This window comes from Adelges cooleyi, unplaced genomic scaffold (genome assembly GCF_023614345.1).
Source record: "Adelges cooleyi isolate 19-005CV unplaced genomic scaffold, UGA_ACOO_1.1 ACOO_flye_CR_arks_rails_tigmint_CR_PRNA_11, whole genome shotgun sequence".
NCBI classification, from domain to species: domain Eukaryota; kingdom Metazoa; phylum Arthropoda; class Insecta; order Hemiptera; family Adelgidae; genus Adelges; species Adelges cooleyi.
Genome location: NW_026095763.1, coordinates 492,336 through 519,717, shown reverse-complemented (window position 1 = coordinate 519,717; position 27,382 = coordinate 492,336). Strand labels below are relative to the sequence as shown.

Genomic DNA, 27,382 nt, shown 5'->3' with positions numbered 1-27,382 from the left:
CTGTTTAAAAGCGCTGGTGCTCATGGATGTAATCCAAAAAGGTGCTCCATACAGTAATTGTGACAATGCCACCGATGCCAACAGACTCCTAGCTCCCTGGCGAGGGCCCCGTACATTAGGCAATATATTCGTCAACCGCCGAGCCGTAACTGCGGTACGTTCTGATACCGCCGCTGATTGCTGCGCAAAATTAAGGCGTGTATCGACCAGAACTCCTAGATACTTCAAGCATGGTGCCGATGGAACCCGATGTTCTCCCATCGTTAGAACAAAATCCTTCAACCTGTTCCGCCTAGTCAACATGACTACTTCCGTCTTTTCGACTGCCAGCTTCAGCTTATTGTCGGCAAGCCAGGAGCAAGCTCTTGCCACCGCCTCCTCCAGCATTTCCTCCAGCTGCCATGGCACCACCACCGTCGCAACCACCGCCACATCGTCCGCGAACGCCAAAAGCTCCACTCCCCGGGGCTAAGGCACCTTTAAAAGTCCGTCGTACAGCGCATTCCATAGGCTGGCCCTAGAACAGACCCCTGAGGCACCCCACAGGTCATCGGGATAATCTTGGACTGGCCGGATTCTGTTCCATAGCTTAGGCGCCTCCCTTGTAAGTATGATCTCAATATTCCCAGAAGATATCTAGGTACTTCCTTTGCTTCCAGTGCCCTTATTATATTTTCCCAAGGGGCCGAATTAAAGGCGTTTTTGACATCTAACGTTACCATCCCGACGAATCTATAGTCTCTGGAGGGACCAGTGTTCGCCGCGTTGACTATAGCCCGGAGGCGTTCCAACGCGTTGAGAGTGGATCTGCCCTCCCTGAAGCCATACTGGTTATCCGCCAACTGTAAGTGCGGCCAGAGCCGCCTGGCCAGCATTTTCTCCAGCAACTTACCGACCGTGTCCAGTAGACATATGGGTCGGTAAGATGAGGGCTGCTCCAACGGTTTACCCGGTTTGGGCAACAACACCAGCTGAGCTAGCTTCCATCTTGTAGGAAAGCAGTTAGCCACCAGGCATCGATTGAAGAACGTCACGAAGCTCTGGGGTTCTGCCAACACCGCCACCCTGAAGGCTTCGTTCACTATTCCGTCTGATCCTGGCGCCTTTCCTTTTGGCAGACTTTTTACCGCCATTACCAGCTCGGGTACGTCGAAGAGGTTTCCCTGGGCAACCTCCTCTCTTTCGACTTCCTCCAACGACTCTACCGATGTCGGAAATAGCGCGGTGACGATGGAATCCAGCCTCCCTGGCAATTCGATCTCCGGTATTGGCCTCTTCTTTTTGAGCTTTTTGAACGCTATTTTATATGGCAAGCCCCAAGGGTCTTTGTCAATTGATGCGCACAATTCCGCCCAGCAACGTTCTTTGGCCGCCAGTATCGCCAATCTTAAATCTCTGCTTGCTTGCCGGTACCTATTTCTTTCCGGTACACAAGCTTCCTCGTTATGGCGCCTCCGCTTCCTCTGGTAGAGCCTCCTTGCCGCCAAGGACGCAGCCCTCAGCCTCGCCAAATCCTCGTTCCACCATGGGACTGGTGGTCTGCCAGGCCTTGACGCCCGACGGGGCATGCTGGCGTCACACGCCGCTGCGAGACAGCTATTCATGATCTCCGCGTCCTCTTCCGCGCTCCCCGCTTCCATTCTCTTATTCACCATGGCGCTAAACTTCCTCCTGAAAATATCCGTGTTCAGCTCCGCGTGGCCCATCCCTTGTGGGTTACTTGGTCTATTTCTCTCGGCCGACCCTCCATCAAGACATCAAAAACAATGTACCTGTGGAGACTAAGGGACTCCTCTTCCAGTATGGACCAGTTGATCACCTCAACGCCTCTGGAAGCCGCCGCTGTGTCCAGATGCGATCTCGAGGCGCCCCTCACGAATGTAGGCTCTGTGCCCGTGTTCACTACCCTTAGGTCCAACGAGGCTAAGAGATCTGAGAGTAGCCGACCCCGATCATTCTCCACCGGACTTCCCCATTCAGGAGACTTGGCATTAAAGTCGCCGGCAATAAGTATCCGATCATCCGTTGACCGCGCGCTCCTCTCCAAGCGAGCCAAGAATTGCTCAAATTCGACAAGCGGCACATTCGGGGAGCAATAGCAGCTGTAAATGGACAAGCCTCCCGTGCTTATCCACCAAAAGCCTGCGTCCTGCTCTGGGCCAATTTTGTCCACTCACAGGTCACTCGCGACCAGTAGTGCCGACCTGCCGGTCCGGTCAGCGTACCACCCGGCCTCCTCTTCACCCGCTTGGTTCTGTTCACTAAAAATGACTACATCCGAGTTTCTGGCCCTCGCCGTCTGCAGCGCCAACGCCTGCGCTGCTTGACTGACTCCTACGTTAATCTGCAGAAAACTGATCATCGGGACGAAGACGCCGCCAATACCTCCTGCCGGATCTTCTCCCTAAATTGGGCCACCGTCGCCGAGTCTGCGCCACAATCTTTGGCAAAGTGTTCCGCAACACCACACTTCCGACAACACTTGCTTCTGTCCACGCCGGTGCAATCGCGTGACTCGTGGCCTAAGCCCATACATCTAAAGCAGCGCTTCGTCTCCTGCCACAGACGCGTTCTACAGGAGACATAACCTACCCTCAGTCTCTCCTGAGCGATAATCCTAGCGATGACCTCCTGCCTGGCCGTGACCACAGCCAATTGCAACCATCGATCCTGTTTTACCAGCGAAATTTTTACGTCCCCGGCTTCTTCCACTGCCATGGACACCGCCTGAACGACCTCTTCAGCCGTCGCCAGCTCGGAACCTAACCTAACCTAACCTTTTTTTTTTTTTTTTTCCTCGGCATGTGCACCCATAGAGATTTTGGAAGGGAACTGACCAGGGCCACTACTTCCCTCCTGGTCTCCGGTGCCGTTTATTCATCACTTTATAATTAATACAATAAATTTGCAAAAAACCTATTTTCCTCTACAACGAGGCAGGTTCACAGTAATTATTACACCCGTTATTGACATTAACTAACATTAATTGTTTGCTTCATTTTCTAGCTTTGTCGATGGATTATATACCCTGTTGTCGGCGTCGCTCTTCCCGCTCCCTGGTCGACATCACTTTCCGAATGTAGTTCGTGATGGCTCTCCATTTTGTTCCGGACTTTAGCATCTCGACGACAAGGTTATCCGGGCCAAAGTCTTCAATCCCGTACTCGATGCAAAGCTGCCTCCTCCACGCATGCCACGCATCACAGTGAAAAATCGCATGCTCAGCGTCATCCGTATGGTGGTCACACTGAGCGCAACTTGGCGAGTTATCTCTTCCAAACTTGAAGAGATACGCTCTGAAGCAGCCATGTCCTGTCAGCACCTGGGTGGTGTGGAAGTCCACCGCCCCATGACCTCTGGAGCACCACCTTCTAACATCCCCAATGAGTCGATGCGTCCATCTTCCTGTTGTCGCAACGTCCCATTCCGCCTGCCACAACTCGAAATATCGCGTCTTGCTGCAACTCTATCTGTCCCGTGGTAGACTTCGCTTCTCTCTTCAGCCAGTCGCCTCAGAGGTGGAATGCTTGAGACCACGCTGATAGCTGCACTAGAGACGGTTCGATAACTCATCGCCACCCTTAATGCCACTCTTCGTTGTCCCGCTGCCATCATTTTGAAAGCACCTTCGTTAATGGATTTTATCCAGAAAGGTGCTCCGTAAAGTAATCGCGCGTTGACAACGCTGGCCAATAGTCTACGTCTTCCCTCACTTGGTCCGCGTAGATTTGGCATTAAGTAGCACAGCTGCCTTGATGCGTTCGCTGCCCTGTCAGCCGCTAAGGGAGCATGCTCGGCAAAATGAAGCCTTGCATCAACTTGGACACCGAGGTATCTAAGGCTCGGCTGTGACCTAATAGCATGCCCCTCCAAGTTCATTACGAAGGAGTTATGTACTCTCCGTCTGGTTAGACATACTGCCTCAGTTTTTTGAACCGCCAGTTCAAGCCTGTGGTCCGCCATCCACCTTTGGACAATAGTTAGTGCGATCGACAGCTTTTCTTCTACCTCTTGGCCGAGGACGCCTGAGGCTACTACTGCCACATCATCTGCAAAGGCCAACAACCTGACTCCTTCCGGCATCGGGGCTTCGAGTAGGCTATTGTAGAGGATGTTCCAGAGATCGGGTCCTAGCACCGACCCCTGTGGTACACCACTGGAAAGTTCTAGTTCCCGCCTTGGTCCATCCACTGTCTGCACCTGAAGGCTCCTGCCCCCAAGGTAGGATTTTATGAGGTTAACCAGGTATTCCGGCACCGCCATTGCAGTTAGCGCCTCGACTATACATCCCCACGGTGCGGAGTTTAAGGCATTTCGCACGTCAAGAGTCAGCATACCGACGATCTTATTATTCTGCCAGGTCATACCCTGCCCGTTTGCCTCTTCAACTAGCCGTCGTAGATGACTAAGAGCGTCCAGTGTTGACCGTCCGGCTCTGAACCCCTATTGATTCCGGTTAATCACCTCGTTTTGTTCCAGGTAGACTCGCAACCTTCTCACGATGATCTTTTCTAGTAGTTTCCCCACTGTGTTCAACAAACATATGGGGCGGTACGACGATGGATCCTCCAACGGCTTGTTAGGTTTCGGTAAAAGAACAAGCTTCGCCGCCTTCCATCTTCTCGGAAACCTAGCTTCAGCATTACACTTGTTGAACACCTGTAAAAAACGGTTTAAGTCAAGACGCACTGCAGACTTTACCACTTCGTTAGGAATACCGTCCGAGCCTGGAGCTTTGCCGGAAGGTAAAGTTTTCCCCGCCTCGAGCACTTCCGATACCGTGAAGAGTTCCGTCGGTGAAACATTTGGGCTCACTGCTTGCTGGTACACTGGAGGAGGGTGTGTGAGAAACAACCGCTCAATAATGTCATCTAACCGTCCAGGTAGATTTATTCCAGGGATGGGTCTCCTCCGATTTAGTCTCTTCATCACCGCACGGTAGGGTAGTCCCCAAGGGTCCCTGTCCACATCCCGACAAAGGTTAGACCAACACTGCTCCTTAGCTGATGCTATTGCCAGTTTAAGGTTCTTAGTAGCTAGTCTAAGTGCTTCAGCCTCATCCACGCACTGGTCCTCATCCAGCCTCCGTCTCCTTCGTAGGTATCGGCGACGTGCAGCCAGGCTCGATTTCCTTAGCGTTGCAATTTCGTCGTTCCACCATGGCACTGACTTTCGTTTTGCATCCATCCGACGCCTCGGCATAGCGGCATTTGAGGCATTAGTGAGCCATTGCTCAAGATCTTCGACCGATCCCTGGACTGGAGACGAATGAGCTATCAATGCGGCCCTTAGTCTCGCGCTGTTCAATTTGTATACCGCCCATCCAGAGAACGCGCCTTGTCTTTCCGTTGACCTATAACGGGTCATGGCAAGACTGAAAAACACATAACGGTGCAAACTCATGGACTCCTGATCCAAGACGGACCAGTCCTCCATTCTGGCAGCCAGTATCGGTGAGGCAAATGTGACGTCAATGAAGGACCTTGAGGCTCCCCGCACGAATGTGGGTTCCAGTCCTCTATTGCACACCAGGAGGTTGAGGGAAGCTGCAGTATCGGCTAGCAATCGTCCTTTGTTGCACTCAATAGGGCTTGACCATTCTGCCGACTTAAAGTTAAAATCTCCAGCGACTATAACAGGTGTTATTGCAGACCTAACGCTGTCTTCCAACCGTGATAAGAATTCTTCGAACGCTTGAAGTGGGGCATTCGGTGAGAAGTAGCAACTGTATACCCGTATACCGTCTACCTGCACCCACCTGAAGCCTTCCTCCGGCGGTCCTATGATATCAATCGGCAAGCTGGACGCAACAACGACTGCAGATCTCCCTGTGCGATCGTTATACCATCCGTTGTCCTCTTCACGGTTCTTATACTGTTCGCTGACAATGATGATGTCAACGTTTCTGTCCTGCGCCTCATGGATCATAAGATCTTGCGCCGCCCGGCACACTCCAACGTTGATTTGCAGGAATCTAATCATTGGGCAGAATTGGCACCCAATGCCTCCTGCCTTAGTATCTGCCGAAACCCTTCACAAGTTGCTCCATCCGCACTGCAATCCTTGGCGAAATGGTCGGCCAACCCACACTTTCTACAGCATTTAGACCTGTCCGCATATTTGCATTCCCTTGACTCGTGGCCGGAGCCCATGCATTTGAAGCAGCGCTTCGTCTCCTGCCAAAGTCGTGCTCTGCACGAAACATACCCGATCTTTAGTCTTCCAAGAGGATCCGGGAAATGACCTCCTGTCTAGCCGTGACTATCTCCAGTTGGAGTCCACGATCCTGCTTAACCAACGACACCTTGATTTCGCCGGCCTCCTCAACCGCTGTAGACACCGCCTGGGTAACCTCTTCCACTGTTGCCAGCTCGTCAAGGCCGAAGATTCCCATGCGCGCATCGTCGTACCTGTGGCCATCGACCCCGCATCATTAAGGCCTACGAAATCCTGCCTGCATTTTGCCTTAACCCTGTCAACCTCCGCTTCGACGTAGTTGATCCTAGCACTTCTCAGCGGCCCTAGCTTGCTCATAAGCGTTTCCGTCATATTACACATGGCGTGCACCGCATCTTTCACACCATCAGCCTTGACATTTACTAGCTTATTCGTCGTGGCCCGAAAAGAAAGTATCATCCGAGTGACTTCCCTGGCTATCGCCGTAATCTCGTCTTCTAGACTGTCGTGAATGGTCTTTGCCTCGATCGACGCAACCCATGCCTTAGAATAATCTAAATCCTCTCCAGTGAGGGAGTTAGATGGACTATTCATGTCATCAGCCGTTTAGCCCTCGGGCGTCTCGCTTGGTACGCTTTTCTTTTGCCGCTCGCAGGACTTCTTCTTCCTCTCTCCGTTCACGGTCGCTGGATGACGACCGGAGTGAGCCCGCTACATTAGGTCCGGTTTTTACACCATCATTCCCACTCACTCCTGTTGCCCCCTGAGTACCCGAGACCTCTGGGGGGGTAACTTTGTATTTTTTAAAACTGTCCATGTTCGATTTTGAAGCAAATTCTAGCTGGTTTTTAAGAGTGTCCTTCTCTTGTGGTCCTTTATTTCGTCCAAAGGTGGACCACGAACCTTGCCGACCCCAACTAATAAAATTAAGGGTCGGCTCTGAGTTGCCTTCTCCGTTAGCCAACCAATTAAGGTCATTTCCAACCGGCACCACGAGAAGGTGGAGATAGGACTTTGCCAGTCAACCTAACCTAACCTAACCTAACCTCTGAGGTCGCCCCACTGCTTAACTATGACCATAGTCTCTTCCACCCTGGCGATTAGCTCTCTCCTAGTATTGGCCGCGACGGAGACAGCGATGTCGTCGGCGTACGCTTGAATACATACATGGTCTGGCGTATGGTGGAGCAGTAGGTTCTCCATGGACACGCTCCATAGTACAAGGCCAAATAGTGAGCCTCGCGGGCATCCCTTGGTTAGGGTCACGGATTTCTTGTTACCGCCCATGTACAGAGTGGCAGTCCTGTCTGGTGAGGTAGCTCAGCGTCAGCGATCTTGTGTTATACGTGCAGCCAAGGCTGCGCATGTCCTCAAGAAGCGTGGACCACTTCAGGTTGTCAAAGGCCCCCGAGATATCCAGGAAGACGGAGATAACGTGTTTTTCGTTTCTTCCGTCTATCCATCTAAAAATATCATTAATAGCGCTCGAGGTCGACAACCCTCTAGTGAAACCATATTGACGACCGCTCACGTTAGGCCTGATCTCCTCACGAATCCTCTCGCAGATAATATATTCTACGGCTTTCGATAGAGTTGGCAGCAGACTAATTGGCCGGTAGGACTTCGGCAGAACCGGGTCCTGGTCTTTTCCCTTTCTGATGACCACTATGTTGACTTCCTTTCATGCAGAGGGAAATACCGAGGTGTCCAAAATGTCCCTCGCAATTCTGATTAGTTTGCTCGATATCAGTCTCCAGGCTGTCCTAGCAACCTTTGCAATCTTAGCAATCTCCTCTGCAGATACAAACCACGTTGGGGTTAAGGATTGCAATTGTGGCACCATGTTTTTGCGTGTTAGCTTCTCTGTAGGGTTTACCCAAAACCTAACCTAACCTAACCGAAATCGGAACATGAATGGCCACTCATTTAGTTCAGCGGTACCTTCAACTGTCTGTAGGCAGTCTCTCGCATCATATGTCGATTCGCATCCATCCAATGACCTTACTGTTTTATCTACATCGGGTAAAATACGATATTCGGTTACCGTTCTCGATTCTCCATCATTCGACAGCGAGACATTTTCGAGTGCGCGCACCTTCTCTTGCAAGGTGTCCAACAACTTGATTAAGTCTGTATAACTAGGTGCCCGTAAATTAGGGTCGGTTTCCCCCATCCTGGTCACGATGCACAAGGAATAACAAAAAGAAAACACACGAACTCAAAATAGTTTTTTATTTTTTGAAACTGAAAGTTTGTTTACTAACAACGGATCGTCTGATAATGCATTACAAGTTTTAGTTTGGAGAAACTTCTTTCAGCAGACGCTACTGTCACTGGAATTGTAAGAATGATTCTTAAACTGATTGCAATATTAGGATAAATTTCCTGAAGCTGATGATTATAAATGTATTCAAGATTTTTAATTGTAGAACTATTTGATTCTGTTAGTTGACAAAATAAATTTATTTCTTCAAATAATTCAATGGCATCAATATTCGTAGTATCATTTGATGATAGTAAAATCCCTAAATCTTTGCAATGCTTTAGTATGGTTCCATGCTCCCAAGACTTTAAAGTATTATACAAGAAACCAAAGTTAGAACAATGATTTTTTAACTGGAGAAATCTATCCTGCAGAGAATTGATAGCTCTATGTATATATCTATTATAGTATTAAAGAACTCTACTTCAAATTTTTTTTCTGGGTTATGAAGAGAAATATTATCTTTGTTTTGCTCATAGCTCTCTCCGTTTAGCATTACTGTATTATTATTTTTATTATTTTGACTATTATCAGGATTGGAATCACATTGATTTAACCATGCCTAGCCCCAACAATATATCAAAAGATTATACTTTATAGATTTTAATAATAAAAAGTGAACATTTTCAGTTTAAAGAATTTATAATAAGTTTCTATTAACCTGTACTTTATTTTTTTTTGAAGTGTCAATCTCATAACTATTTTTTTCATTTTTATTGAACTCAGTTTGTTTGTTATATAGACTTACATTTTTCTGGTTCTAAATAAATTAATAAAATTTGGTTAAAATTGAATCAAAAGCTAATTTTATTTTAAAATAAATTATTATTGTTAAAGTATAAGAAATATTAAATAGGAAATCTCACCTTCGCATATTTTTGAGAAGTAGCATTAAATTCATGAATTAAATTGCGACGCACTGGTACAGTAGCATCTGAAGAATCTTTTATACTAATATCTAAATAAATAATAATTTACAAATTTACTAAATTATGCCTAACAAATAAAATATTATATTATAATATTATTATTAAATAAAGTATTTTAGTTTACTTTTGGATAGAATACTTTAAATAATATTATTTGAACTGATATAATAATATCATTATATAATTCAAAACGCTTTACTTGCTTTGGGCCATACTTAAAAATTGTGCCATTCTTTTGGAAGTCATCTTGCAGGAACTATTATAACAATAAATTTAATTATATTATTTTAAACAAAAAATAACGCCTATTCAAAAAAACAAAAAAATACACATAAAAATATCGAGTATAAAATTGACTTATACCCTTTTTCACAAACTTTATTTTCATATCGCGACTTATGCCTTATCACAATGCAATTTTACGATATCTTTTAAAACAAATGGAATTTCTTTCAGTGCCACCATTCGATCCGGCGTGAAATGTGTTACAAAATTGATGCATAATGTCAAAATGATAAAAAAATGACTATACCCTTTGTCACGAACGCCGTCCATTTGGCGTATTCAAGTGTTTCAAATGGATTTGGTTCATGCAAAAAGAGTCCTTATCAATTTTTTTTAATTTTGAGAAAATTAAAAAAAACTTCCTAGTTCTTTGTTAATTTAAGATTTTTTAATGATTTTTTTTTTAGTGTTCACAAAGAACATATGGGTCAATAACGCAAATTGCTTTTGACTCTAGGTATTATAGTTAAAATAATAAAAAATAAAAAATGAATTGGACTAAGGTTCCTTTTTGCATAAATGGATAAAAGTGTGATAAAAAACATTTTTATATTGGTATTGGGGTTGGTTTTTATTTATTTAAATTTTAACGTAAGGGATTAATAATTTTTAAGTTCTTTAAGTGAAATTTTTGAATACTCATTTTAATTTAATATTTAAACAGTTCGCCATGGAATATCAGCTATTTGCACGATTCCATAAGTTCGATTCTCCAGCGAAGATCGTCCATAGTCCTACGGAATATAGGTTAAGTTTCCTTTTCTATAAGCTATGCCAAGTAATTTATCATGATAGGATTAAACAATACTGCAGGCATCATAAATCTTTAATGTGGTGCCTTTGTAGGGCAAATGAGCTTGGTAGCACATGGTTTAACAACACTGATTTGGTACAATTTGAAAGTCACTTAGTGTCAGCGGCTCAATTTTTATTAAATTGCGAAGACCGTAATAACGTACCTTTAGCACTCTTGTCTTTAGCACCAGGGATAAGCAATCCACACGCGTTGTTGCTTTTCCCTCAGGTGCCGATTAAATATCAGCTGCTAGGCGTATCACCTAGGTAACCTTCAATATTAGTAGAACCTGATCTAATAGCACCAAGGCCCATTAGCGTAGTAAAAGGAATCCCTAGAATATAATATATAAACTTATAATAAAAAAATAAAAATAAATTTATAAAAACTTATAAAAAAAAAAAATATTAACATTTTTTAATTATTTTACATACTAGATTAACTTATTTATTAACTAGAATTAGGTAAATTTTTACTTTTAACTATCATATTTTTTGCACCATATGTACGCACTTAGCTTTATATTATTATACTCAATACAATTCATTTTTATTATTACAAAACTGTATTGTACTAAATTCTTAATTAATCAATAATATTTAGATAACTCAAATCAATGTATTACAGTGAAGAATTCGTAATGAAAGTTGAAGAATTCATAATGTCAGGAATTTGCAATAGACCATCTTTTCCTACATCACCTGATGTCACGAAAAGAGATGATATTTATTTTAATAATTTTATACAGTTAACCCATCAGGATATCTATATGTCAGAACTTAGGGCTATTCCAGACGAATTACTAGCTCAAGCAAAATACATCTCTGTAGCAGTTTGTCTACTTATATTTTACATGTGCAATACATTTAAACTTATAATTTTAAAAGTCTTAAATTATTTACAAAATCCATCTTACTGAATTGGTTTCAACTTGAACAACTACAAATTTCTTAATAGTTTTTGATACTTGTATCGAGAACTATTACAAAAGGATAGGCCTTTATCACTCCTGGAGACGCGCTTCTATATCCTGTACTGGAATTATGGGCAGAGTGAGGTTTTGCATGAAATCAAACACAATGGCAGCAACCGTATCATCTGTATTATTTTTTTCGGCATCTAATTTCAACTTTGAATACAATTTTCGAGCTCTCCTTTTATGGATCATCAAATCAGCCTCAGCATTCCTCTTTGCTGCCTCATAAACATGTGAGTTTTTTATTTTAGTAGTGAGCATTTTACACTCACAGCAACAATCAACTTGAGGCTGACCGAATCCTGAGATTGAAATTATCTTTAAAAAATTGATAAAAAGTTGTAAACCCGACTGTACTTTCCCTATGTTTTTGGTTGTACATTTTCCATATAGTTTTAATATCAAGTCTTTCGTTCGGGTATTTAATCACAGTGCCAGTGTAGTGGCTAGTTTCTGTTGGGTAACTGCTGATGTGTGATTGCATTTTGAGCAAGACCTCAGCAGACAGAGCATTTAAACTTTCCGGCTTTCCCCTCATATCCTTGGGTGAAACCCCTAAGTTGGCTAGTTTGTTGATTCTCTTCAGACGTTTTAGAGAAATTGAATAAAGAGATAAAAAAGCATTTCGACAAACCTCTATGGTTTTTTCCCCAAGCAAAATATTATATGTAAGTACCATCCGAGAAAGTGGCTGTTGTCCTCCACGATTTCGTTTTCTTGCAGCATGAGTTCGTTTGACAAGGTTTTGTAAGAATACATCTTGCTCGTCCTTTGAGTTTAAATTTAAAAAACGCTGGAGTATATCTTTTTTGTCATTATTGGAAAGTGCCATGCAAACCTTTTTGCACCTATTAATAACAATACATCTCCTATCAATAAAATATTCATGAAAAGAAATAAAAAATTTATTAACTTACTTGCACGTGTTCGGTCCGGATTGCTTAGCAGGAACCTGCTATTAGGAAAGGATTGCCTTTAGTGTTAACATAAGGCAAACCGCTTTTTCTCGCTTTCTTGGCAATATTACGTTTCCAAAGAGATGGATCGCCTTTTAGCTTTTTTGATGGATTATTAAATTCTTCATCCATAATGAGCACAATATTATGCACAATTATTATTTTTTGTTAGTAAATAATTAAGCGCACAATACAGTTCTTAAACCACGTTGTTTATTAACGAGTAAACAAAAAAAAAAGTTTTCTTGTACCATAATAAATTGATATTAAATATCAAGAGATAATAATACAAAAAAAACATCAATTGATAGTAGAATAACACTACATGATTATAAGACAGACGAAATAAAAGATAAGTGATAAAATAGACGAGATACAACAATAGAAATTTAGAATGAATGTAAAAAGGGACCTTAGTCCATAAATAAGGCCCCTTTTCGCATGAATCGGAAATTAAACAAGCTGTTTTCTAGACCACGGAATGTCTGAATAAGGTCCTTTCTAGCACAAATCGTTGAATCTACCCCCTAACAATAAAAATCCGTGGTTAACCCGTTCAGACCTGGAATTAATTTTTTTGAGCTAGATTTTATTTGTTGATCAATCCTCAGTAATGGGATGCTTAATGAGTTAAAACAATTTTTTTTTTTTTTTTTACCTAATTTGCATAGGAAATAATGAGGTAGGGGGCATCAGGCGTATTCGAAGACAACAATACAACTTATATTAAAATACAAATAGTATTATTATAGTGTAAAAATTATAACTAACTTTTACAAATTCTTAATTAATATTACACTCTTACCCTCACCATGAGCTCTTTTGTTTGTATACACTTTATTATAAACATCTTCTTTTAAAAGGAAACAGAATTCTTATAACTTGTTAGTTTTCATGAAATTTGTTGTAATATACATAATCACAGTAACTGTTATAATAGTAACTTCTCCTTACAAATTTGAAAAATAAAAAAAATTACTTATGAAAAAAAATAATCATAACAGTAAAAATTAACAAAAACAGTAGGCAACCCTTATAATGAGTAAATAGTAAAAAGTTTTTACCACATTAGTTATACAATACATATCACAGTAACTGTTACAATAGTAATTGCTCATTACAAATTTGAAAAAATAAATAAAAAGTAACATGAAAAAAAAATAATCAAAATAGTAAAAATCAACAGAAACAGTAATTTTCTATTTCAATAAGAAAATTATAAAAAATTACTTATTGGGTATGTTTTGAACGGAAACACTCTCTTCCAGGCACAAAACATAAATGTATGTTGCATTTAATGCAATATACATGTGTCTTATATTTACAATACTTACACCTAGTACTGTTGGGCTTGTTATCAAAAGTGGGAATATGATTTAGCTGATCTTTAACAGTTTCTTCATAGGCGAATGAATCTACAGATCTTGGTTTGGTTTTTGATCGTTCTACTGACTGTTGCACTGGAGATGGTGTTAGGGAAAGTAGAAGGGGAATGTATGTACTGGAACAATGTGGGGATTGGGGATTAGCCTTGGATATTAGTTTTGGGGATTGGGGATTACGCAAGTGGTGATCGGATAATTCACAGCTGTCTTGTACCCCGCCTCACGTCGTCTTGTAGGTGTCTCGGCCGCCGCCCGGAGAATGGCCGTCGGCCGCCGCGGAGATGAATGGATGACGGTGTAACAATGAACTCCGCCTCGTTGACCCTAACCTTACCTAACCTAACCCAATCGGCAAATTTTAATGTATTATATTTAAAGAAAAAAATCTTTATTATTTTTATCAAATTATATCAATTTTTATATTATTATTTTTAACAGCTAATTTTTTTTTAATTTTCAATCTAACCTTACCTTTTTTTTTTTTTTGTGTTATAATCGTAGCGCTGTAGAGGGGAACTTTACCTTATAGGTCATCCTTCCCTCTACATCCACATCATTTATTAATAAATGTAATACTGTTACAACTTAGCAATATTTTTACAAAATAGTTGGAGGGCTCTTCCCTCCTGCTGTGGCCTTCGGCCTATAATAGATTTTTAACTAAAGTAATATGTATCTTTCTTCTTTCTGGCGTGTTCTTTCCTCTTCTTCCCTCTTTGTAAGTATGCCACTGACAAACTGTCCGACTGCGTTCCAGTTGTCTCGGTTCTTCAACATCAGGTCCACCATTACTTCTGGCTCCAGTGTCTTTTCCATCTTGGCCTCTAGGTCCCGTCTCTGTCTCCACCATCGATCGCAATGGAAGATTGCATGATCAGCATTGTCTCTCGGAGCAGAGCAGTCCAAGCACCTGGGGTCCGTCGTTCTCTTAAATCTGTGTAGATAATCCCGGAAGCAACCATGCCCGGTGAGCATTTGTGTAAGGTGAAAATTGATCTCTCCATGTTTCCTCGTTGCCCATTTTTTCACGTCTGGAATCATCCTCCTGGTCCATCTGCCCGACTCCGCATCATTCCTTACCTAACCTAACCTAACCTTTCACCGATGTTTTAAGCTGTTATAATTTTTAACGGCCATTTCTTATTAATATTATTTTTGGATAATACATATAAAATATTATATTACTTTTAAATTTTCTTATAACAAACTAATGATTTTATAACTTACATTAGTTTATAATGTCCATAAGGTAAATTATGTATACGGTCAGGTAATACAACTCTCTTGTCGTCATGTCGATTTAACGCTAGCTTGAGGGTTGAAATGGTTTTAATATTATGTTTATAAGAACGGAATGAGTTCATCGTACGGTATGGATTGAATGCAGCAGGGTCTTTTCCATTGATACCTTGGAATAAACAATCCATATGATCCTCAAATGTCATGTGGTTCTTTATTACATGGTAAGCAACGCCCTTAGCTTTAATATGCTCATGTCCAACCTGTATGTAACCATACGATTTTGGTTTTAGAGCCACTTGTTCTGAGATAATTTCACCTCCAGTCCCATCTAAAACATATTAGAATTATTATCTATATACAATTAAAAAAAAAGAAACTTATATTGTATAACTAACCTGTGAAAGTTCCGGGAACTTTTTTTCTCTCGATTCTATAACACGGATGAGATGGCGGGAAATTAGATGTATCCAATTTTTCCAGAAAACCTGATTTGGTTAGCATGTCATGGTAAAAGTCATCTGTCTTAATTAAATACATTAGAGAATCTGAAAATATTAATAATAAATATATATAATAGTTCTTCAATAAAAAAAAAAATAAATAATAGTATTACCTGTATCCATGTATAACAGTTCTATGTCACATCCATAGTATTTTTTCATTACATTGTAATGAAAATTATACATTAAAGTCTTGGAGATTTCCAAGACAGTAAATCCTACATAAATAGGTTTATCAAAAGTTAAAACTGCCTTGTGGAGGTGTACCGCATACAAGTTTTCATTGTATTGCGTTACACCCTTAAATGTAGGCTTGTTTATCAGTTTTTGAAAAGCTACAGGATTGCAAACAAGAGACATCTTCATACGATTGCGCACATTCTCCATGGTTTTACCTATTAAAATAATTAAGATGATATTATTTTTTAAAAAAATTATTTTTTTTTAAATATAATTATATATACACATATACCAAAAACTGCGTTGTTCATAAGTTTAAAGAAGTCCTTTTGGAAATCGTCGGTTGCTTTTTTCCTCATTTCCGTATTGAGTGAAATATAGCTAGCTAACCAAGGGCTTTAGTCAAATTGAAGTACCTTATGCACCTTTTTTAAAACAAGACCCTCCTTCAGAGCCTGCTTTAAAATTGAGTGGTGCACAATATACTTTTTTTTATCGTTTAACGTCAAGATTAATTTTTTTATCTTTGAACCAGGAGGGGTAATCTTCTCACACATAAACGGCAGATCTGAATGTTGATCATGAAGGGATTTCGGGTATTCGACATCAACCTCTAAAATCAACCCGTTTTCCGATTTGTCATCTATTCTGTCTAAACGGTTTTTAACAGATTGTACAGAAAGATTTCCTTCGTACCATTTGAAGTTACCAGTTGGTATCGTTTGTGACATTGCCCAACCATATCTAAAATAATTATATGAAAATTAAAAAAAATAAACTATAAATACAGTTTTCACATTATTATTACTCACAGATTTGTTGCATCAAGATATGTTATCCATCTGTTTGGTTCTTCAGGATTGTATACGGGTGCCTTGCTGTGGTTAGCTTTAGAGTATCTCTTTGAAGCTTGACAGATTCCTCCTCTTACACCTAAATTAGATAACGATTGTTAAAGATGTAATATCAGCGAAACTATAATTGTTATTACCTTGCTCGAACATAAGTAACATGTCATAGTCTGATATCAATTCCAACTTGGCTTCAGTGTATTTCAAACAAACATCGAAACTCATACCAGGGATAGTATAATAATGACAACAATCGATTTCATGTTTTTAAACAGAGCTCCCTAAAAGCTTCAAAAACATCACATAAAATATGTACATCCAATTCATTATACCTGAAAAATATAAATAATTGTCAGACTAAGATAGAATACTATTAAATATATCACATACCATAAGCTGTATTCGCTTAAAGTTTTGAATTTAAAACGTTTCCATACATTTTGAGCGTGTTTATAGTCATCTTGGGAAATATTTTTCTCAGTCAGTGAACTAAAAAAAAAAAAAATTGTTTTTAATTTATTTTATTATTATTATTATTATTATTTTTATGTAATATAATTATTATAATTCACCTGTAAAACTGTTCTATAGGCGGTAGACACTGTTCTTCCAATTTTTCCCATGAGTCAGTATAATCGTAACAGTAAACACCTTTACGAGTAACCATATCCAAATCATCTTCACCATATGCATTTATCACAGAACGGAACTTTGTCTTATCGGATCGAGCAAGGTTATTGGCTAATTTTTCCAAACTACTAGTCATAAAACGATAACTATCCATAAAACGTATGGAAAACCTATTCGAAATATATTTTGAAAAAGATATAAATTTTTCTTCACTATTCAGAATAACGTTTATTGTATGCGGATCGTGCCCTAATTCGTTTATTATTATATGACTATCATAACTTGAGAGATTATGCATGATACAACTTACGAACTTTGAAGTTTGCATCTTTAAGTTACACCTATTACAGACAGTCTGTCTATATCTACCGCTTAAATGGTGGTGATCACGTACCGGATTATTTGTTAATGAAAATTTACATTTACAAAGAGGACATTTACCACCGTTCACGATAGACTTATGGTTACTTTCGTTCTGTGATGTCATACATATAGGAGTGTTGATTTTTAAAAGCTGTTCAATTTTACGTGCCACATTAGTAATGCTCTGTATAAAATGCTTTGGTACATCGTTAGCCTCAGAATTTGCATTACCTTTGTATACAACCGGGGATTGCGGTATGTCGAATTGATCCATTAGCTCTGTTGGTACATCCTCGCTAGCTTTAACTAAATAACAATAACTCATGGGAACATGTTCTTGAGTGACAGTTGTTTTCCCAAAATGGTTATCCCCTACAGGTTTCTTCAACAAACACTCGAAATCTGCTTAAATAACAAAATCGATTTTTTGTGTGTTACCCCAGTTCTCAAACTGCATGTACGTATTTGGCGGTGGTAGAATTGGAGTTACTGACTCGTTCTTGACGCATATTCGTTTATGATCTTCAAGTCTAGCTTCTTTATCAATTTTACCCGGTTCATCGATGTACACCTTAAAACAGCGTCTGCAGATGGCTTTTTCCTTGGTGTTTTTAGACAATTGACATCCAACCAATCTTGCAAGATTCTTGATGTAACAGTAGTGATATACTCCCTCTCCGTTGCTGAAATATAATAAATCGTAATGATCGGGTAGTTCACGGTCACACGCCTTGTACGGGATAATAATGAATTCGTTTTTTTCTGCTTTTTGAGACGTCTGGCCGTTGTTATTCTTAGATTTATTTTTATACGTTAAACTCCCCTTCTTGAAGCCGTACACGTTTATCGATACCCCTGGATTATTTTTTTCAAAATGTTTCACCTCAGATAATGGCATGGGGAATGTAATTCCCGAAAAATTGTGTCTGCTTGGTACATTCTGATAATGTGTGATACAGGGATGATGGGGTTTGGTGCAGTAACGTCCTTAGCCATAATGCTGTATTTGAAGCACATATTGTCATTATTTTGTACGTTTATTGTTGCCTTACGATTTTCAATTGTTTCCGGAAGCGGTATAAAAGCTGAACCTCCAAGGGGTGTATATTTAAATATATCGAGTAGTACACCGTCAATTTTCTCTAAAGAAAACCCGGATCCTTTCCCCTCCATCTCAGCCTCTTCAGAAATTAACTTAGCAAAATCCTCGTCTATTGCCGATTCAATGTTTGTGTCTTGAAATAGAGTTCTTGCTGATGTCTTGAATGCTTTATTTTCCAAAACTTCTGTAGAAGGGATTTTATACGTCGATTCTAGTTTTAATGTATACTTAACCGCATTTTCGGCTACAAGTGTTCTTAATAATTCGAATAGTTGCGGTTTGGTATCAGCCAGGAAAGAGTCATAATCAGCTAACTGATTAAAATTTCTTCTGTAGAAAGTTTTACAAAGCCCGTTGAATCCACTGTTAGTTAATACAAATCCATCTACTTGAGTAGCAGCTAGTCGATGCAGCTAGTTTAAATCGGGTGTTAGATTGGTTGATGTTGTCTCTTTGTCGTTTACCTACACCTAATAATAAAGTAATATTCCCTACTTAATATAATACGTTTACTATAATTTTCTAATCAACTTAAATAAAAACTAAAAAAATATCAGGCGTTGAAGATAGGCAATTTTTATGTAAATATTTTATCGTTTAAAAATAATTTCAGTTAAAATAAAAAACGATCGTAGGCGGTGATCGATTTTTATATAAATAGTTTATCGTTTAAAATTTGTAAATCACTTTGCAGAGTTCTATTTAATTAATATGAGAAATATTTATACATTTAATCGTAAAACAAATTAAAATAATGGTTTTACTAATAATTTAACCAAGTTGTAATAATATCTATTTAAACGATTAGATTTATTTCTAATATATTATTAACTAAATTTTAATCTAACTATATCCTATCGTTTCACTTGTAACAAACTATATTATTGACTAACCTGATCCACTTGCCGAGGTTGATTGTATATGTTCGGGAGTCTGTATGCAGTCCGGTAAATTTGCCGATGTTGTTGGAATATTATCATACGCTTGAATACATAATTCATCACCTTCACTATCGAAGAAGCTTTTATGTGATGTGTCCCTTTGTCCTAAAAAAAAAAATTTACTTAATAATATTTACTATTTTACAAAAAAAAATGTTTATACTAACCTAATGTTGGATGTGTGTTGTATAACGCTAGTACGTTGCTGTAAACGCTCGTGTCTTCCATCCTGACCAGCTCCGGCTGTATGAAAATATATATTTATTTAATTAAATCACTAAATTTTTTTAAATTAAAAAAAATGTATCTTATTTTAAATAATTCACATACCATGCTTCCTTTTGCAGTGTCGAGTAAGATTGATTTTAATTTCGCAATCATATTCACATTCACCGCAGTAAGATCGAACACCATCATGAGTTTTAAGATGACGGTTTAAATTATGCTTTAAAGAGTACACCTTTTTACAAATATTACATTGATACATGATTAAAAATTTAATATGATCAATATAATATTAATAATATAATAATAATTGATTAATATTAATATATTATGTTAAATGCGTAAAAAAAAATGAATTTCGTTATAAAGTTAGTAAGCAATATCTTATATAAGCGTTAATATATTGTATGCGTTAGTATGTTAAATTTATGCGAAAGCGAAAATATATTTAAAATTAACAATAATAATAATATTAAATATGATAATTTGTTTTTAAAAAAACACAAAACCGATAATATTAAAATTAAACACTGAAAAATAAATGTAATATTTTAACGGAGTGAAAACTAAGATGCACTTGCTAACGTTTTCGCTGTAGAACCAAATCTGACGTTGTTAGAAATATTGGTTCACTAGCATGGTCTAAGATTTAATCATAAACTCCCTCCAACAAGCAAAATAATCATCCCTCCCAACTCGTTGGAAGGGATGATATTTCGTTTCAGATTGCATCTACCAAACATTAGCACTGGTCTGAACCTGATTTTTTTTGAGTGCGTTATAAGATTCTATGGAAAGACCTTTCGTTGACCGAAACGAAATTTATGTGTATATTTTTACACGTAAATACTATTTTAAAATGACCATACGCATCGCCACATGGGGAGGATTTTTTAAGCAAACAACCCAAATTCTTCGATAACATGGTTACACGGTAAATTTACGATTTATATTTATAAAGAAAAAAACTGGGTTGACCTTTTCTGACGATATATTAGTATAGTACATAGTATACATTATTTTAAAATAACCTTACACGTCGCTACATGTGGGAGGATGATCTTTACGTGACCAATCCAAATTCTTCAGTTTTACATCATGTATAACTTAACCTAACGGTAAATTTACTATCTACATTTATAAAGAAAACTTCTCGGGTACATACACAATATTTTTTTTGAATCTATATATCCTGGAAAATAATTAGATACGTAAATCAACATTTACTGTTAACCATTTCAGTGAACAACCCGTGTATTTTTTTTAACTTAAAATATTAGCAAATTAACTATGTCAAGTCTATCAGAAATTTATACAAGAAACGATATATTTACCTCACGTTTTGTTTTTGAGCGTATATCTCAATATCCTCTAAAATACGGGGTAGATCATATACGACGATATTCAAGTGCGTTTACCGAATGGAATGCCGCGTATTGTTGTAAACGTTTCAACAGTTGCGATTATATATGCAATGAACGCCCGTGTTGGAGTATTTTTGTAGGCATAGAAAGACAACCTGAATTTGGGGTAAGATCATTTGCCATCAACGATATTAATGGACTTTTCGCATTTATGCGTTTAATGCATTGTAAACAATGCAGACGTCCACTGTACCGATGGCTCACACTCGATAGACCAATCGCCAGGAATTGGAGCCTGTTTACATTAGAGAAGTTCGTAAATTACGTTGATCTACCTATTGAATATGTTAGCTTGTAATTTTTTTTTACTAAAATTAGATTTAAGAAACCAGAGTTATTTAATGTAAATTTTTTTTATTAATATTAGATTTTAAGAGGTATGATTGTGACTTAAATATTTTACCTAAAAGAAACTTTTTTTTAAAAAAACAATAAATCCTCATTTTTTTTAGTTAACTATGTATTTAATTTAATTGAATTTAATAAATTTATTTAAACTAAATTACCATGACTCGTCTATGAACTAAATATCTATCCTTATTATTTTTAAAAAAATGTAGCCTGGATTAATCGTTTCTATAACACTATGGTTAGTAAGAATTGTAAAAAAAAAAAAAAAAATCTTACCATAATATTTACATAATTTCACCTGTCTGTGAGCTTAAGGTGTGGGTGTGTATGCATGATTTCTATGCGTTATAAGGATAAAATATTGTACTAAATGGAAACTTACCATTTTTACTTGTAAGGTTTGTATTAAATAAAATATCGTATTCTATGACATCAGCTAAACAGTGTGTTAAAACAAAATTTAAAAGTAATATAATATTTTATATGTATTATCCATAAATAATATTATTAAGAAATGGCTTTTAAAAATTATAACAGCTTAAAACATCGGTGAAAGGTTAGGTTAGGTTAGGTTAGGTTAGGTTAGGTTAGGATAAATATTATAAAAATAACTAGCTGTTAAAAATAATAATATAAAAATTTATATAAGTTGATAAAAATAATAAAGATTTTTTTTCTTTAAATATAATACATTAAAATTTGCCGATTGGGTTAGGTTAGGTAAGGATAGGGTCAACGAGGCGGAGTTCATTGTTACACCGTCATCCATTCATCCCCGCGGCGGCCGAAGGCCATTCTCCGGGCGGCGGCCGAGACACCTACAAGACGACGTGAGGCGGGGTACAAGACAGCTGTGAATTATCCGATCGCCACCTGCGTAATCCCAAATCCCCAAAACTAATCTCCAAGGCTAATCCCCCAGTTAATCACCAATCCCCAATCCCCAATCACCCCATTGTTCCAGTACATACATTCCCCTTTTACTAGGGAAGGTCTACCTCTTTTCCTTGCTGGAGTTATTATTGTTGTAGATTTGCCTATTACTATAAGAGTTTTTCCTAAACGTTCTTTGAATGCTTATAAGTCCATTGTATCTTTTTTTCCAAGTTTATGATGTAGAGCATCTTTCCTATATTCCAACCAACTATTGACAGCAGTCATATCAAACGAATGCACAACCATTCTTAAAGTCCATTTGCGTGACTTCATAAATATTCTATAAAAACTTACTAACTGGTCATGAACATCAACCCCGCCCATTGATTTATTGTATAGGCCAATAATCTCAGGTCTTTCAACATCTACAAATTCTTTGTTCTTCTTGTCCCAACGTTTAATGGTTTCAGGTTTACCAGATGTTATGAAGTTTGAACCCATAACAACACCTTTATTATCGAACCATTTTATCAGCCCAACTTAATTTTTTTGGTGTTCTACAGTTCCTGTTATTTCATATGATGTGCCACGACCCATTTTTGACAAGCATTTATCTGTGATGAGTGGAGGATTGGGAAATCTGGGCACGCGTACAGTCCCAGCTGCATGTTTTTTTTTATCTGCTAGAACTGAGAGTAAATTGTAAGATGTAAAAAAGTTATCAAAATAGACAAAGTGTCTGTCTCTTTTTAGACGTTCAATAAAATGCATAACTACAACTCCGCCTTGGCCAAATATTTTTTGTACATCAGGGTCTAATTCAGTAGTACTTCCTTGAAACATTATAAAGTCATACACAATACCACTAGAACCACACATTAAAAATATTTTAATTCCCTAAGGATGAGGTTTTCCTCTCATGTATTTGCTTAGGACCAAATTTTCCTTTAAATAGAACTCTTTGTTCATCGATACTTATATTGCGTTCTATTGGTAGATCATAAAACCTTTTTTTTAAAAGAATAAATAGAGGTCTCACTTTTACAAACTTATCTGTGTTTGTAAGAGGAATCTCTTTATTAATTATAACACGAAAATGTGAAATTCATTCTGATCTAGTCTTTGTCCAGCAAAGTTATTTATTTTATTATTTTAGCTACTCTACTAATATAAAGTAGTATTCCAATACTAATTAGTCATTAGTGTACATAGTCATAGTTTCTAGTTCAGAGTAATAGAATAAAACTATAGTAGAGAAAATATTGCCAATAATCCAAAAGATCTACATTAGTCAATGAATGTTATTTGTAAAAATGAATAAGAACAACAGTATTTTATAATTATATATGCCGCAGTTTATTATGTAGGCACAAAATATAAACGATTATTTGTGATGCAAATATCATCTCTAGGAACACAATGTAGAGAATATGTCTCTACTTCATCCCTAGGCATTGCATATGGTCGGGCTTAGGCCTGCGCGATAGTCATTCATTATGGTCGATAGTCGATGGTGTTAAAATAATCGATAGTATTGGATAAAAATGAAAAAAAATCGGTTACCTCCCCAAAAAAAAACCAAAAATTATAACTGCCAATTTTTTACATCATAAAAACTAAAAAGTAACACATCTCTCGTATTCTCGTAATTAGAAGCTAAAGGATTATCCCGAAATTTGCATTTTAAAGAGGGGCTCAAAAAGGGATTTTAAGATTCACGAAGGAAAAAAAGTATATATAAAATCAACAAGTAGGTATTTATAATTTGACTATTAAATAAATCAGTAAACTTCGCTTAAAACATAAAAAAAAATAAGAACAAAATAACATTTTTGTTCTGTCAACTTGACAACAAATATAAATAATTCTTTCTGCTTTGATACTTAAAATAACATAAGTAATCACAATATTAACAGCTTAAAATTTGTAAATGTAACATAAAAATAAAATTAATAGAAGATCAAAATATTCATATCAGTCTGAATGTTTCATATCTTAAACTGTAGGCTTAGGAACATAGTCCTTGTTCATTGATAAAATAACTAATTGACTTGCATGTTCACTTGAAAGTGAAGCTCTATGGTCTGTAACTACTAACCCACCTTTGCTGAACACTCTTTCAGATGCAACACTTGTCGCTTGAATACATAGATATTTTTTTAGCCAGAACACTCAAAAGTGGATATGTGCCATTATTTAATGCCCACCATTTTAATGGGTCTTGTTCATACGGCACCTTTGAAAATTCAACATATGATTTTATTTCTTTCTCTATTTTTGAGAGTATAGTTATTTCAGTTTCTTCGTCATTCTAAAAATAATAAAAATATGTAATACCTAAAGAATTAATTTAAGAGAATTAACTAATAACTATAAGACAACTTTTATATTCTTACTTCATTATTGATGGATTCATCAAAAATGACAGAGAGCCCAGTCTTTGTTTTTTTCTGAGTATTAGGATTATTCAATTGGAATATAGAATTAGCTGCATCACTAGTTCTAGTGTTGGTAGACCATTCTATCCATGATTCCAGGCATTTTTCACAAATAATTTTTTTTATTAATTCGATTCTATCGATATATCCGATTAATCGATATATATATATTTTTAATTATATCGATTAATCGATACTATCTAGCATGAAAAACGATTAATCGGTATATCGGCACAGGCCTAGTTGGGCTTGAAATACACGGTAGTCGGGCTTTCGAAGACACTTAATTGAGGTTTATTAAAGTAATTAATATCCACCTTACACAAGCGATGCTTATTTTTTGGGGGTAAATTAAAATAATCGGAAAAAATGTATTTATTTTTATGTACAGTGATGTACTAACAGGGGGGTTCGGGTTCAAACCCCCAAAGCCAAAAAAGAAATTGTGTTTTAAGTATATTATAGGTATTTATTATATAATTGTTACAATGTTACTCTCTGAAGTAATTTAGAACTTGAAGTAAATAAATAAAAAATTGTCAAATAATGTATTTTAAGCTGGATAATACGTTATTCCATAAGTTACAGTACAAAAATGAGTGGTTGTACGTAGCTAAGGAAGACTCGATCGTCATTGCTTGTACTGAATTCAAGGAATCAAAGAACTCACACGGTTCAAGGAGTGGAGACATTGCATCTAGATCCTACCTGCAAGGTTTATGCAACACACGACGTGTTGATTCCTATTTCTGTGAAAATCACTAAGGAATTTGCAGATTTTATACCTAGTACTAAGTTGTCAGTGGATAAATCGTTATTTAATAAAATACATTTTCTAGTTCCGGAAGCCAAATCTATTTTAAACACGAATCAGTTTGACGACTTACCAGCAGTGGGCAAGTCGTTGTCTCATTTGCGGGAATTAATCAGCGCAACGGTGAATCTGGAACAAGGCCAAGAACAACAGCCGGTGTACAACTATGTGATTTCGGCGGCCTTGGTCATGATCATTGCAATCGGCTGTGCAGTTGGGGTCATTATCATCCGAAAGGGACGATTCATAGTCAGCTGTCAGCCAGCCAACAGAGTCAAAGCCATCGACGAGGCTTATGAGCTTCCAACAGCAGCCAACATCAGTGAACAAACTGACGAGTCAATATCAACAGACATCACCAACGAACCGCAAACTGATTCGCGTTTATCTAATCCTACAATCTCCTATCTTAATATTTTATATCCAGGTATGAAAATGTATTCAATATCTAACTAACCCAAGCATTAAGTAATGTTTATATAATGAAAATAATTAATTTTTACTAGGGTACTATTTTGTGTTTTTCGAGTGTGTATAAATTAATTTTTTAAATAATGTTTGTTTCAAAATATTATTTTCAATAATATTTTTTATCTTAAGAGGGGAGGAACTATGGGGAGGAAATATGTACTGGTCCTCGTATTTTTTAGATAGTAGTTATATAGATAGTAGATATTTAGATAGTAAGTATATTTAGACACCGTGCCGTGTGCAAAACCCTGCGGACGTGTGTATAGTTAGACTAACGATATATAAGGGATTCCGCACCGTATGGTCGGGATCCACTTGTTGTTCTAGCTATGTAACGTAGATTATATATTAAATTTAGTGTGATCATTACAAAGTATTCAGAAGCTGTCCGTCTCTCGCTTACGGGGAAATCTTACGTGTTAGATTGATTATTGTAACTCCGTGACGAGAACGACAGTGTTCTTTTTATGTGTTTTTACTTATTGTGTTTATTAAATATAATCGATTGATTAACTACATATCCATATCTTTTGAACAATCAACCTTCGTCTACACAAGAGCTCTATTTTTCTACGTGTACTGGCAAGTCATCCTGGCCCAGTACATTACTCATTATATGTCTTGAAGATAACAACTGGACTGCATTAGTTATATTAGCAGCATTGTCATGACTGATTCCTGAAACTGTATTTTCTAAACCCCAATCAGATAATAAAGTTTCAATTGATTCTGATAAATGTTCAGATGTATGACTTAGGGTAAGTTCAAAAGTTGACATATTAAGGGGATGTAATTTCCATTTATCGTCTAAGTAATGGCCAGTTACAGTCATGTATGAATCTATACTTCTAGAGGTCCAGCAGTCTGTATTTAAGCCCGCTGACTCGATTGACAACAGTTTAGCTTTTATTGAATCTATTTTCTCTGAATCGTATGCTTGTATACGAGTTTGAATTGTTTTCCTACACGGTATCTTATAATTCGGCTCAATGACATTAAATTATTTTTTAAAGCCTCCATGTTCAACAGTATTTATTGGCATTAAATCTACACATATTATGATACACATTGCCTGTGTTATCAGTTCAGAACAGCTTTTCGATACGTGTCGTGTTATAGCAGATGCAGTGACATTAGATACGCGATTTCTTATTTACATGATAATTAGACATAGATGTACTGGGATTACTAGGCGGAACTAAAATAG

At 37.6% G+C, this 27,382-nt stretch overlaps 1 protein-coding gene and 1 long non-coding RNA gene across 3 annotated transcripts in view; one reads left to right on the top strand and one right to left on the bottom strand.

Annotated features, from left to right (window-relative positions):
• LOC126847612 (uncharacterized) overlaps window positions 1-26,585 on the top strand; it is a 46,958-nt gene extending 20,373 nt beyond the window's left edge. Inside the window, exons 2-3 of one of the 2 annotated variants that reach the window (XM_050587919.1) lie at window positions 25,473-25,605; window positions 25,730-26,585. In XM_050587919.1, coding sequence (XP_050443876.1) covers window positions 25,473-25,605; window positions 25,730-26,160 — 564 coding nt within the window. In that variant the 3' untranslated portion in view covers window positions 26,161-26,585. The remainder of the gene's footprint in view (window positions 1-25,472; window positions 25,606-25,729) is intronic. The other variant, XR_007687101.1, reaches the window with a different exon arrangement.
• On the bottom strand, window positions 16,097-17,293 carry LOC126847613 (uncharacterized). Its single transcript, XR_007687102.1, has 5 exons — window positions 17,113-17,293; window positions 16,931-17,029; window positions 16,681-16,872; window positions 16,502-16,622; window positions 16,097-16,433 (listed from the first exon to the last, which is right to left on the bottom strand). It is a non-coding gene; the product is annotated as an uncharacterized LOC126847613 (long non-coding RNA).
• Window positions 26,586-27,382: the final 797 nt, after the last annotated feature.